Source organism: Emydura macquarii, unplaced genomic scaffold (genome assembly GCF_026122565.2).
Source record: "Emydura macquarii macquarii isolate MOO-44397 ecotype Brisbane River unplaced genomic scaffold, CSIRO-AGI_Emac_v2 contig_1027, whole genome shotgun sequence".
NCBI lineage: Eukaryota > Metazoa > Chordata > Testudines > Chelidae > Emydura > Emydura macquarii.
This window is the reverse complement of record NW_027131164.1, coordinates 9,032,879-9,046,253: the sequence shown is the minus strand read 5'-3', so window position 1 is coordinate 9,046,253 and position 13,375 is coordinate 9,032,879. Positions and strand designations below refer to the sequence as shown.

General features: G+C 35.5%; 1 protein-coding gene across 3 annotated transcripts in view; it reads right to left on the bottom strand.

Annotated features, from left to right (window-relative positions):
- The window catches only part of NBAS (NBAS subunit of NRZ tethering complex), a 370,484-nt gene that overhangs the window by 234,975 nt on the left and 122,134 nt on the right, over nt 1-13,375 (bottom strand). For all 3 annotated transcript variants that reach the window (XM_067544745.1, XM_067544747.1, XM_067544746.1), the window contains exons 28-30: nt 12,493-12,615; nt 11,031-11,133; nt 5,647-5,876 (exon numbers count right to left, since the gene is read on the bottom strand). In XM_067544745.1, the coding sequence (XP_067400846.1) occupies nt 5,647-5,876; nt 11,031-11,133; nt 12,493-12,615 (456 nt within the window). The remainder of the gene's footprint in view (nt 1-5,646; nt 5,877-11,030; nt 11,134-12,492; nt 12,616-13,375) is intronic.

Here is a 13,375-nt window from a genome sequence, read left to right as displayed (position 1 = left end):
ATTTGACTGTGCTTGTATTTAAAGTCCAGACAATAGTGTGGGCCTTATGACATATTTGATCATTTAACCTCCAAGTTAGTCACAATGAGTAACGCATAGTTATTTCTTGGCTTACTCCCACCTTTCCCTACAATTTTAAGGGAAAATCCCTGAATATGCAAATACGTTAGCTTCTTTTTCTTCCTCAATACTTCACAAAACACGTACCTGCAAAGATAATTATTTATTTATTATTTCTATTGATGGAGATATAAACTGCTATAAAATGTACAAAACATGTTTGTGTTTCTTAACACTAAACCAAAGTCTGACCAAGATGGATGAACCTGGTCACAAAAGTGCATCCCCAATCTGTATCCAACATCAGTCTCCCACTTCTAAAATAGAGAAAATGAGATGGAAGGAAGGGATCAGAACTGCATTTTCAGTCATTTTTAACACTTTTTTCCAGTTTAGTCATGGAGAAACCCAATTAGTTACCGAGGGCCTAATTATTCATGAAAATAAAAATGTTCTTCTTTTAAGAAATGCATGGTTTGCCGACTTATACAGCTCAGTAATAGCAAATGTTCCACTAAAAAGAATCAAACTTCCTAATATCAAGAAAGTAAAATCAGTTATTAACAGTTCAACTGTAGCACCTGAATTATGCAATTAAAAGTTGTATTTTGGAAATCTCTGCAAAAACTGATAAGCACAAAGAATTATTTTTATAGGCCAACATGAATTATATGCTTTAGAAAACACTAATTTATTTAATCTTTTTCCTCATAATTTGGTTCATCCACTCAAATGTGATTAAGCAAAAAAAAAGAAAAGGTTTTGTTGATTCTTTTGATTCTGTTTTATGGGGACAGAACGAAATTAGTTTGAATTAATGTACACTTAAACGATAACATCAATGGAATAGAAAATTCTTAAATAATAACAAGGAAACACCAGATAAATGAAGTTACTTTTTATATAAAATTAATATCCAGAATAAGCCAAGGCATTTGTTTGCAGAGTAGGAGACAGTTAATTCTTTTACTATCTACATGTACATTGTAGATGAGAACCGTTTAAAACACTTTTATATTTAACATTATAGTGAAATGATCCCCCACATAAGATATCATTATCTTGTGATGAAGGGGACATCTCTATTTCTTTCAGAGAAAAGAAACCTGTTCCTAAAAAGAAAGGAATGACATGCAGGGAAGCAGCTGGCATGGAAAGAAAATAAGGGAAATAAAGAAGGCAAGAAAAGGAAATGGGAGTGAAAGACTGAAGGAAAAAAATATCACTCATTATTTGCATTGCGGTAGAATCCAGAGGCCGTAACCATGGCTCAGGGTTCCACTGTGCTAGGTGCTGTACCAATACAAAACTAAAAGATGGCTCCTATCCCAAAGAGTTTACAGATCTAAAACAAGAGACAGCAGATGGATACAGACGCAGATAGACATGAGGAGAACAAAGAAATACTGAGAGCATGTCAGCCAGCATCATAAACCAGTAGTCATGGCACACCAGCTACTTGACCAAAACAAAACGGGTATATGCACTTTTATAACCTCAAGATTCACAAAGCACTCAGCAAAAATTACTGAGGGAAGCCTCAGAACACCCAATATTAGTGATTGGATAGCTACCCCCATTTACAGATCAGAAAGTGAAGTACAGAGAAGATAAGTGACTTGTTCACATAGGAACTGCAAGATGCTTAACACATGCTTAATTTTAATTTTAAGCTCTTAAAGAATCCCACTGAAGTAAGTGAGACTACTCATGTGCTCGGAACTAAGCACACACTATAATACTTTCCTGGATTGTGCCAGAGTGCTCAGCACCTTTCAAAATTGTGAGGTAATATTGAGTAGTGGGACAGAGCTTGGAATATAAACAGCATCACCGACTATACTTAGTTTTAAGCTCTTTATTTCTGTGTATAAAAGATTAAAGGGGACCAAGGTAGGAATATCCAAAAAAAATGTTATATACATAAAGGCAAGTAAGGATCAGAGCTGCCACCCAAAAGGAGAAAGTTAAATATTCTAAGCCCTTTTTGATCTCACTTTAAAAAGTGTTATGTTTATACCTGTGTAATTTCTCCTTCAATCTTCACTGGCATTATTTTTAGACAAGTGATACTAGAACAAGTGAGAGGACAATCAATCAGACTAGCTTTCTGGTGATTAAGTTAAAACTTTGAGGGGGGAGTGAGGCTTATTTTTGGAGTTGGTTTCTTATCTTTTAGTGTATGAGATATCTGGATTTCAGGTGTTTTACCTTGCTTTTACATTTTTTAAAATATGTTGATGTGGCTGAACCTGAAGTGCTTATTCTGTATTACAGAATACAACAATATCTGAAGGTCAGGGTGCCAATGTTCTGGGCACTGCACAAACAAAGAGCTTTCTGTTTCTCCTCACACCAGAAACATAAATTTAACCAGACCGGTGAATAAAATATCTTGATTGAGTTCTGCCTGGATACCAAATTGTATCACAATTTAATGGAAAATCCATGAACTACATTTCTCCTCTGATGGCCAGGGTGCTAACTGGACTGTTCCAGATCCATATAAAAGAGTCATCCCACAGCTTCAAGAGGTCTGGTATTTTCTGTAGATGCAAAGTGAGGTTCTTAGCTACCTAACAAATCCAAAGAGTCTTTTGAGCCAATGGAGGACTTGGATGACAATTTCAACTTCTGTATCCTTTATATGATTGTCTTGAAAAACAGATTCTTCCCTGTCCAGGACATTATTTCCATCATAATGGAAAAGCTTCAACCTCTCGTTACTCCCTGATTTTGGACTCATGTCTTAATCATAAGCCAACCTCTAATGTGAGGTAGGAGGAGACTTCCTCTGTGAATATCATAACCACCCACTACATGGTTTCTTGAATGTTCTATTGAAGCAGCTGGTACCAATCACTGTCATAGACAGGATACTGAAGATGATGGACTACTGGCTTTTTAACTGACTGACTGATACATCTATGAGGGTCGAAATTAACTAAAGAATGTGTACTATATTAGTTTTTGGAAATTTGTTTTCAACATATGCTTACTTCTGTAATGAGTATGGAAAGGAGAGTGAGAACGGAGTTGTCTTGCAGCATGTTGTTTATGCTTACCCATGCACAAAGGGGCATTTGGATGTGATCTCAGAATGTTGTCTAGTTTTGTGTTACATCAAGCGCATGGTACTATGTCCACAGAAGGAATTTCAACAGGTGCATTTTGAGAAACCCACTCATGGGATGAAGCTGATACCTAGCACTAGCAATTCTAGCCATTGGAGACAATTGGATACTGATGACTCCTCAGGAAATGATTGATGTAATGACATTTTGAATCTCTACAATATTTGCCACATTGGTAAAATTATGGACAGAGCCATGTCTGTTTTGATCTCTGGGTTAACAATTCTCTGCATCAGAATAAAAAACTCCTCTTGATTTTGAAGAACTGATAGCCATGAATCCTTTCAAGCAGCTGTTAATTTATGAATAGGTCCATTTCTCTGGATGGGGTACTGGAGTGTTGTCTGTGCATGGGAATAAGTGTGTAACACGCAACCTGTGTCTTGCTGTGATTATCACAAACCAGTCACTATTCTGAGTGCAGAGGGAGAATCAGAAGGAAGCCTCGTGCACATAAGCTGTGAACTCTTGTACACAAATGTTCTGTCTTAGTCATGCTGAGGATTTTATTGGGTTGGAGGAAAATTTATCTAAGTTTCTTTGGAAACTTCTGCTCCAGATTTTCCCCTCTGTCAGGGTAACAGACCCTTTTTTGGTACCCTTGGTTCTGTAGCAACCAATGGATTGCTATGCTGGCTTCAACAATGAGGGTTGAGGTGCCTCTGCAATCTCAGCTACTAATTTCTCTAATGTTTCCCCTGACAGTTCTTCACCTGTAAAGTTTGGCAGCAAAAGATATCTGTTTAGGATGAGTGATGACTATTCACAGGTGCTACATAACTTCTTTGTAGTCCCAAATTAGAATCCATTGGTCATCATGGATCATATCAAGAATTTGACCGAGACAGAATCCGAGACATCTCACTCCAAAGCAAGGATCATGTCCCTAGATGATATTCCACTCATCTTCCACCAAGTAAGCTTTCCATACTAAATACATGAAAACCTTTTGGTCTTAATTACTATAGGTGAGGCTTTGAAATTGTTGTGAAGTGTGTCATGAATTCCATGGTCTATGGGGTCTTTTGAAAGGAAGTCCCCTTCTGAAAGTGTGACTAGGTCTTTCACTGGTGGATCTACAGCTGCACCAACCTTCGGCTCCAAAATGTATGAAATTTCTTTGATTTTTATATAAACATTTTGGTTTAATATTTGGTTTAATCTGTTGTCCTCATTTGGATATTATGATCCCCTCAAAGGAGGCATTAATAGGAAAATATCTATCTAATAATTCTTGAAAGGAAAGGTATTAATATCAGTAACTTCCATGCAAGCCACTAATGTGCTGTCATGTAAATGCCCTGTAGTTTTTTGTTTCTGTTTGTTTTTTATTAGCCATGTTTGGTATTACCTCCTGAATTGGCCAGATAATCTGAGAAGGAAGTTTCTCTCCAAATACTCAGAAGCTCCTGACTGGGCTTTCCTGTGTTGGAGCCTCAGCTCCTTGGGGCAAGGTGGGGACCCGACATGCCAATCTAACTCTGAGTCCTGTGCCCTGGCAGTGCAAGGGTCATCAGCTGGCTGGGAACAGGCAGGGTGTTATTCCCCCTTCATACAGCCTGTAAGTGCTGCCTCATATAGGGAACACTTCTGAGATTTAATCCAGGTTTATGGCAGGGGGGCACTGCAATAGCAGATCCAGGGTTGAAACCACCACACTGCTATTTACCCAGTGTAGGGAAGGAGGAGAAGGATTATAAGTTACAATTGCACAAAAATGAATAAAAATAAAGATTTTAAAGCAAAATGGTCAGAAGAAACTGAACTGCCACCTTGTTCCACTGCCAGAGGCAGAAAGTCTTGTAGCCTGAGCTGAAGGACAGAGCTTAGTTCTGGAGCCTCCAGCAACAACATTGAACCTCCTTCAAATTCCAAAGACAGGAAGCATTAGCCCAGAAGGACTCAATGAGGAGAGAAGCTTTGTAACAGAAAGCAACTTATCCCAGTCAGACAGCCTCGTGTAGTTTAACGTCTTCAAAGCTGAATCAGAAGAGGAAATACACTCATCTCCGTCTCATCATGGAGAAACACACATAAAAAATCCAAACATTTAATGGCATTATATTATTATTCTCCATACACTCCCTCCAATACCATCTTGTTTATGGTCTCCCTTGTATTGCTAGATCAGACATGGGAATCTATGGCCCCAAGGGGCCGTTCCAGCAGCCAGGAACTGTAGGAGTGCAGAGATGTTCCAGCAACACCACTTTCCTGCCAGCTATGCCTCACTAAGCCAAGGGCTACAAAGGAGGTGGAGGAGCTCAACAGAGAAGTTGTGGTTACAGCCCTTTCCCCCCCCCCCCCCACTTATTTTGCATAAAGGGGACAGAACGTATAGGAGAATTTGGCCAAAGATCTTTTTCAGTAAAATTCATTATCCACTACATTTAAAATGAAGGAATCAAAAGGTAAAGAATATTGAAGAGAGTAAGTGTGTGTTTTACCATACCTGGCCAAATCCATACAGCTATCAGTCAGATTGGTAGAAGAATTGAAGTATTCTCTGGCAGCAGCCAAAACCAGTTTAATGCTTTTCTCATAGCTGACTCTATACCGTAGTTTTCCTTTTGAGGAAACACTAACTGGTGGATCCACTAACCGAACACTGCAATGCATCATTTGCCCAGCTAGGTGTATATTTTCTAGATGGCCTGAACATAGAAGGCTTTCTGTAAATATCTGCAAAGTAAGAAGGGTAAATTTGTTACAGAAGCTTCAACCAAAAAAGTGTTTTGTTTTCTATGGAACCAAGCCAACTAAACATAAAGGCTCTCTGTAATAAGTTAGGAGGAAAAGAATTAAGATGCATCTGCAAAATTATTCCAGGATTAATATTTGCATAAATAATTTTAATCATATTTTAACAACAAAAGCAGAATTAGGACAACTATTCCCATCTTTTTATTTTTTAATTACAGTACAAAATTAGTTCTGCTACCACAGCAATTGTTAACTTCAAAATAAAACCTTTAACAAGCCTCAACAAAATTAATTAATAAAAATTCATTACACATTACAGGCAGAATTTTTTGGTGGTTATTTTTTATTTGTTTTCATAGATAGGGCTTAAAAAACAAGAAAGATAAAATTTCTGCCATTTAAAAAATAGCATTGCTGATATTAATTTTAATTGTGTTGTGTATAGATAGTACTTAGACATTCATGTAAAAATATTAGGGTTGTCAAACGATTAAAAAATAATCTCAATTAATTGCCAGATTTAAAAAAATTAGTTGTGATTAATCGCAGTTTTAATTGCACTGTTAAACAATAGTAGAATACCAATTTAAATTTATTATAAATATTTTGGATGTTTATCTACATTTTCAAATATATTGATTTCAATTACAATACAGAATACAAAGTGTACAGTGCTCATTTTATATTATTTTGATTACAAATATTTGCACTGTAAAAAAGGTAAACAAAAGAAATAGTATTTTTTCAATTCATCACATAAAAGTACTGTAGTGCAATCTCTTCATTGTGAAAGTGCAACTTACAAATGTATATATATATTTTTTAAGATAACTACTCTCAAAAACAGTGTAAAACTTTGGAGACTATAAGTCAAAGCATGAAGGGGCATATGAATGTTTAGCATATCTAGGATGTAAATATCTTGCAATGCCAACTATAACAGTGTCATGTGAATGTCTATTCTCACTTTCAGGTGACAGTGTAAATAAGAGGCGGGCAGCATTATCTCCCGTAAATATAAAAAAAACTTGTTTTTCTTAGCCATGGACTGAACAAAAAGTAGGACTGAGTGGACTTTTCTGAGGTGAATTGAAAAACACTATTTCCTTTGTTACCTTTTTTTTTTTACAGTGTGATTAATCACGACTTTTGTTAATCTGTTTTACATTAATCACATACATTAACTGCAATTAATTGACAGCCCTAAAAATATGCATGCAAATTATTTATAAACTAAAAACTCATGCTTCAAAAAGGGCCACTTGTTCCTCCTAATAGGTTAATTATGTTAGCTGCAAATTTGAAATTGAATAAACACATGCTTTGGCTGGATGATTTTTTTTTTTTTTTAAAGAAAGGCTTCTGCTAAGCAATACCATAAAACCAAGCCCTGATACTGTCAAGATTTACATAAGTGCTTAACTTTACGCACTGTAAGCAGTCCCATTGACGTCCACTTCAAGTATGTAAAGTTAAGCATGTCTGATTCCCCTACTTTTGCCGATATGCAATATACCTGACTACTCCATCATTTTCTGCTCTTAAGAACCATAACTAGGGATCTACTCAAATCATGCAGAAATCACACATTTTTCACAGGTTGGTCACTTCATAAATAGCAAATTTTGTGATGTGGTCATACAGTACATATACATAACAAGTATCGTACTGTACTACTGTTATGTTTGTAAGTCACCCTGGATAACGGAGTCTGCTAAACCAGGGGTTCTCAAACTTCTTTTTTGCTAGGACCCCCTTTGAAAATACTTCAGGCTGTGACAACCACCCCCATACCATGCCACTCTTACATCTGTGCTGCTGGTGGTGGTGGCACAACCTTCAGAGCTGGGCACCTGGCCAGCAGCCGCCACTCTCCAGCTGCCCAGCTCTGAAGGCAGCACAGAAGTAAGAGAGGTAATACTGCAACCCTGCTACAATAGCCAGATTTCACAGGAGTCACCAGATTTCACAATGTGACACATTTTTCATGGCTGTGAATCTGGTAGAGCCCTAAACAGAACACATTTAGATTCATAATGAACATCAGAATAATACTAGAGTTCTCATTGTGGGGTTTTTTTTTTTAATTTTAAATCAAGACAATCTTCAAATAATGAAAGTCTGAATGCTAATATATCAATGTATTTGCCATGAAACATTTAACATTTGGCTTTAGGTCAAAAAGCTGTGCTTACTTAAAATGTACTTAAAATTGCATAACTTCCCATTAAGAACAACTCAATAGGTGAATCATATTTTTTCACAAAATAAGAGACCAGTACAATCCTAATTAACAAGAACAAAAAATATTTGAACTCTAGTTATTGTAATTTTGCATCAATCAAAAGGTTTTTAATTCTATGACAAACAAATTAAAATATTTCTGAGTTAGAAAGATTTTTTCTTTGCCCCAAAATTTGTTTAATTAAATTTAAAATAGCATGTCTGTAAGTAACATCTGTATTTCTACACACTCAGGTACTAAAGAGATGACCACATTAGAAAAGCCTTTACATAAATATAGTTTATTTTATTCTTTCAAATCCATATGTCAGGCCAGAGCAAGCTCAACTGGAAGCACACATAAGACTATATAGACACTAAAAGCAGCCTCACCCTCATGACAACAGGTTGGAACATTCTTACATATGGCATGCTCCTGATCAAGTCAAACAATAATGAAATAACCAGACCCAAAATACTGTGTCTCATTCCTACACCTAAAACTATTCAGTGGGGCACAGCACATATATTTTGAACAGATACTTTGGTGCAGAATCCATATTCAAAATTGGTGTTCATTTTAAAAGCAATATGATGACATTACTGATACCTGCAAAACAGGTGGCAAGAACAGAGCTACACAATTAACAAAAAAAATGTGATGACTGAAATACATGCCAAAACAACAAGTCCACCTACATACACTAACCCACCAGTAAAATTGCTGTTACCCACTCAACAAAACAAGCACTGTCAGATAAAACTTTTTTATGTGTTTCTATGGTCTTTTGAGTTATCTGTCTATTCAGTTTATATTAAGACATCAAGTAGGACAGTTTTTTCTTCCCTCTCATGAATAAGAAATAATACTTTGGATTCCATGACACCTTCCACTCAAGGATCACAAAAGGACTTTATACTTCAGAAATAATTATTTCAGTTTCACTTCCTGAAATGCAGATAGCATCTAATGAATAGGCATGCCAGACAAAAGGATTAAGTGACATGTTCAAGGTCACAGAGGAAATCTATGACATTAACTTTCTTCCTTTTGTGGTCTAATTTTTTACTGTTTTTAAATGCACCAAACTATTTGGATTTGGGAGAGGCCTTATAATTCACGATACAATATTTCTCAAGAGAAAGCTGAAACATGGGCAGAAAGCAGCTATTATAATGCTGGAGATAAACCATTTTAATCTACATAAGAATATTTGACCGTAAACAATTCTTAGTATTTATGAGTAACCTCTTGAACAAACCAATTTGTAGATAATGATCTAAGCAAAAATGGTCCACATCTGTTAATTTATAGATAAAAGAGCAGACCAAAAAGCAGATGTTTGAATACAGGTCCCATTCTCCAAAAGGTCCCCAGAGTTTTTGTTTCCATCAAGTAACACAACACACTTCATAACAGAGTCCCAACACAAACAACCCAACGTTGATGCAGAACCCCCCATACAGATCTATTATTTTTCTAAGGCAATGCATGATTTTCAACCAAAAGATATTAATTTACTAGTTCTGAGTGCTAACAGAATATACAAATACAGTAACTTCCAGAGTCTCAACAAAACCCTCAAGCTACTGTATGTAACTAATTTCATTCCATAAAAAATTAAATGAAGATGTGATTTGAAAGGGCATGTTTTAGGGTCATGGCCAACGTACATAACATCATTTATTCAAAATTAATCATTTGTTTAATTTTATGAGCTATAAGACTTAACCTTTTAATATTAACATTGATCATCAGTTACTTTGCTGTGACCTTAAGATATCACATTATTTTCACATACTTAGAATTGGAAATACCTCTGTAAAATGATTATATTCTAGCTGCAAAAATATGGATACTGGTCAATCAAATGAACAGTCCAATTGCTTTCATTATTTAGTCCATTATTTTACAAAACTGGGCATGTCTTCTGATATACTTTGTTTTTCTTGTCATGGTTAAAAACTGTATAACTGTAGAAAAAAGTGACATATTTCAATTTTTAGTTTAAGTTCCATATGCCTTTTTTCTGTAATTCCTTCAAAACTGTACAAATGTGCTTTCAGAATTTCTCCCAAGACCAAGAGAGATTGTCAGCCATATGCAATTAATTCTGTAAACTGTAAAGAAAAAACTTGCAATAATATTAATCTTTCAAAAGATGTCAAGATTTCAAAATAAGTAAACCTATGCATAGTGTAATCTAAATGCCGTACTGTAGTGTATTAAAGTGAATATGCAAATAAACAGCACATATCAAAATAAATTCCACTTCAGCATAATAACAGTCCTTCACAAACTCTAATGACAAGCATGTCTTGGGTTTATACATATGCAAATTATTTTCTGCTGAAATTGGATTTCACGTTTCACTTTAAATCAAAGAGAAACATGTCTACACACAGTCCTGTATGTATTCTGAGAGACATAAAAACTCTTGGCTGAATATAAAGTTCATATTTAATAAAACCATAACATTTAACTAAAAATATAATTTATCTTTAAATTGATTTTATTAGTAACCTCTTGCCAAAACTTCTATTTATTGAGATATCTATGAATCAAAAACTATAGACCTTATAACTCTTATGCTCCTCAAGTAGTTCAGTCTTTTGATTAAAAAAAAAAATAGAACCTCTTGCTGAGGGACTGAGAGGAGACTACATGGACTTTTGATGAAATATATCAAAGGAACTCATGAAAGAAGACTTCTTTAATCCCTAACAGAAACTACCATTGCAACTCATGTAGTTGAAGAATTAGACAGCCAAGGGTAATATTTCAGTACCGTGTGTGCAGATTTACTTGTGTCAATCCCAGTGACACAAATGAGAACAGCAGTACATACTGAAACAACTTATTCCAATATTCGTTTGTAGAATAAAAAAAGAGGCAGGGGGAGAAATCACCTCATAGCAAATATCTGGCTCTAAACATGTGTAGACATTCTGCTGCATATCCAATATATCCTGTAGTAACCCTTTCCAGTGCATCTCACTGACAGGTGGCTGCCTAAATAAATAGAAAAAAATATTCAATATTCATTGTCCTCCTTAATGGGATTTTAGATAAAGAAAGAACAAGGGGAGATGATGCTATAGTTCCACCTATGACCCAACATACCAGAGCTTTGGTTTTGTTAAGTAAACATTTCCAAAATCTCCCAGTGGTTGGAGGATGAGGGGAGTGAGTTATATTTCTTTAGCTATTTCTAACAGCACCCAAAAAAGTTGGGTAATCATAGTTCTAAAACATCAACTCTGGATTATTACAGTAAATTTATTGCAAGCTACCAAAAAGGCTGATACATTACCTGCAAACAGGGGAGAACACATTATTATTAAATGTTATTTTTATTTGGTAGGAGGTAGTGGGAGGATTTTAGAGAGCAGGAGTCTACTAAACTGTCTATTGGTTCACTATCTGCCCCACTGCTTTTCGACTGTGAATTGACACTGATGTTAGCATTTTCTCTATACTCATGATATTAAAGTAATTAACTGAGCATCTGGCCCTAACAGGTAAGGTAGTAAGATACGGGGGTCCCAAGCTAAGGATCTATACAGATGAGAGGTACTTGTCTTCTACAGCACCTTCTTACTTTAGGAGAAACACTGATTTGATCCTTCCAAGCTATTTAAAGACTCTTAAGAGGGCTTTCCAGCATGCACCAGTTATACATTACCCACCAATGCTGATGGAGCTTTTCTTAGTAAGAGAAGCAGTAATCGCAGCACACAAAAAATGCTGCTTTTCTCAAGACATCAACAATCTGACTGCTCTATTCTCAACAAAGTTTGTGCAATAACTCAGCTACTACAGTAAGATGGAACATGAAAAATAGAGTACTTTTAAATAAATACAAAAATCACTAGAAGAAGAAATGGCAAATTCAATTATTGCTAAATATCTGAATTAAAATTACGGAAACAAAAACTCCTAAGAAAACCATGTGAAGCCAAAAAAATTTTCAAAAGATGCTATTTCATAAAGTTTGCACTTTCTGTAAAATAAAATTAGTTTTAAAGGACTTCATTTACAGTACATTAGTTTTATTGTTCATTTAAAAATACATACACGTCTGGAAATATTTTCTCTGCCAATATTCCTTTTAAGCTTGTTTAAATGAACATATCACAACAATACTGAAATCAGTCTGCAACAATTCTAGCAAAAGGTAATATTTTTAATAACTGCAAAAAGCAGTGAAGCATTTATAGTCAATGTGCAATTTCATGTTAACAAGTTTGCTTTATGGATATTGTATTAAGGCTGAGAGAAAAAAATACTGCCATATAAAGGCGTGCGAAGGTGGAAATACACATTCTCTGACATGGACATTTTAAACTAACCAACATTGTCACTACTCACTTGCGTCCTGTGTGCCTAGTCAGCCTAATCATAAGCTTGCGCGCTTGCTCTGGGCTGTTTTGCGTATCTTTTACAAATGATACAGGTTTCTGAAGTCCGTGCTTCTCCAAAAGTTCTGATACACTATAAAAATACAGTATAAATCATTTAACATCTTGCCATTTTGTCCTGTATTGGATCATCATTATTTATTTTACAATTTTGCTAGGCTTCAAATAAGATCAGGGTTCTATGTCCAAAGCACTGCATATTCACAGACAGTGAGAGTCTGTCCCCTGAAGAGCTTACAACCTCAAAAGAAAAGTCAGACAGAGGGTGGGAGGAATGAAATATTAGTAGGGACCTTACAGATGTGGAGTTGAACTGAGGTTGAGAGAGTAAGTGACTTTGCCAAAGCATAAATAAAGTCTGTGGCAGAACTAGAAATCGAAATCACATCGCCCATTCCCAAACTAGCGCCATAACTACATGAATATTGCCCCTCTTTTAAACAAAGAATATTTTCAGTAAATATACCACAGGGGCAGCTAACAGCAATATTTTCAGCAAGTTCCTTCTGAAATGAACAAAAGCTATTTTCAATTTCAAACTATTCAAAATATTTACACACATTCAGAAAAAATGTTATTCTCCAACCACCAGTTGTTTTAGCAGTAAACCAACCAACCAGAAATTCTAATATTATTTCAAAGAAGAATGTTGTAAAGCATCTTTGTATTCTCAAGTTTCTTTAATTTTATTCTACCTACAAGCATTGTAAAATTTGACATTTCTGATTATCAGAAAATACAAAATTTTCCTAAGCCACTGGGAGCTGGCATTATGATAATACCACTGGAAACAGGAAAAAACCCTCCTTATTACTTCCTTTCTTATGCTAACC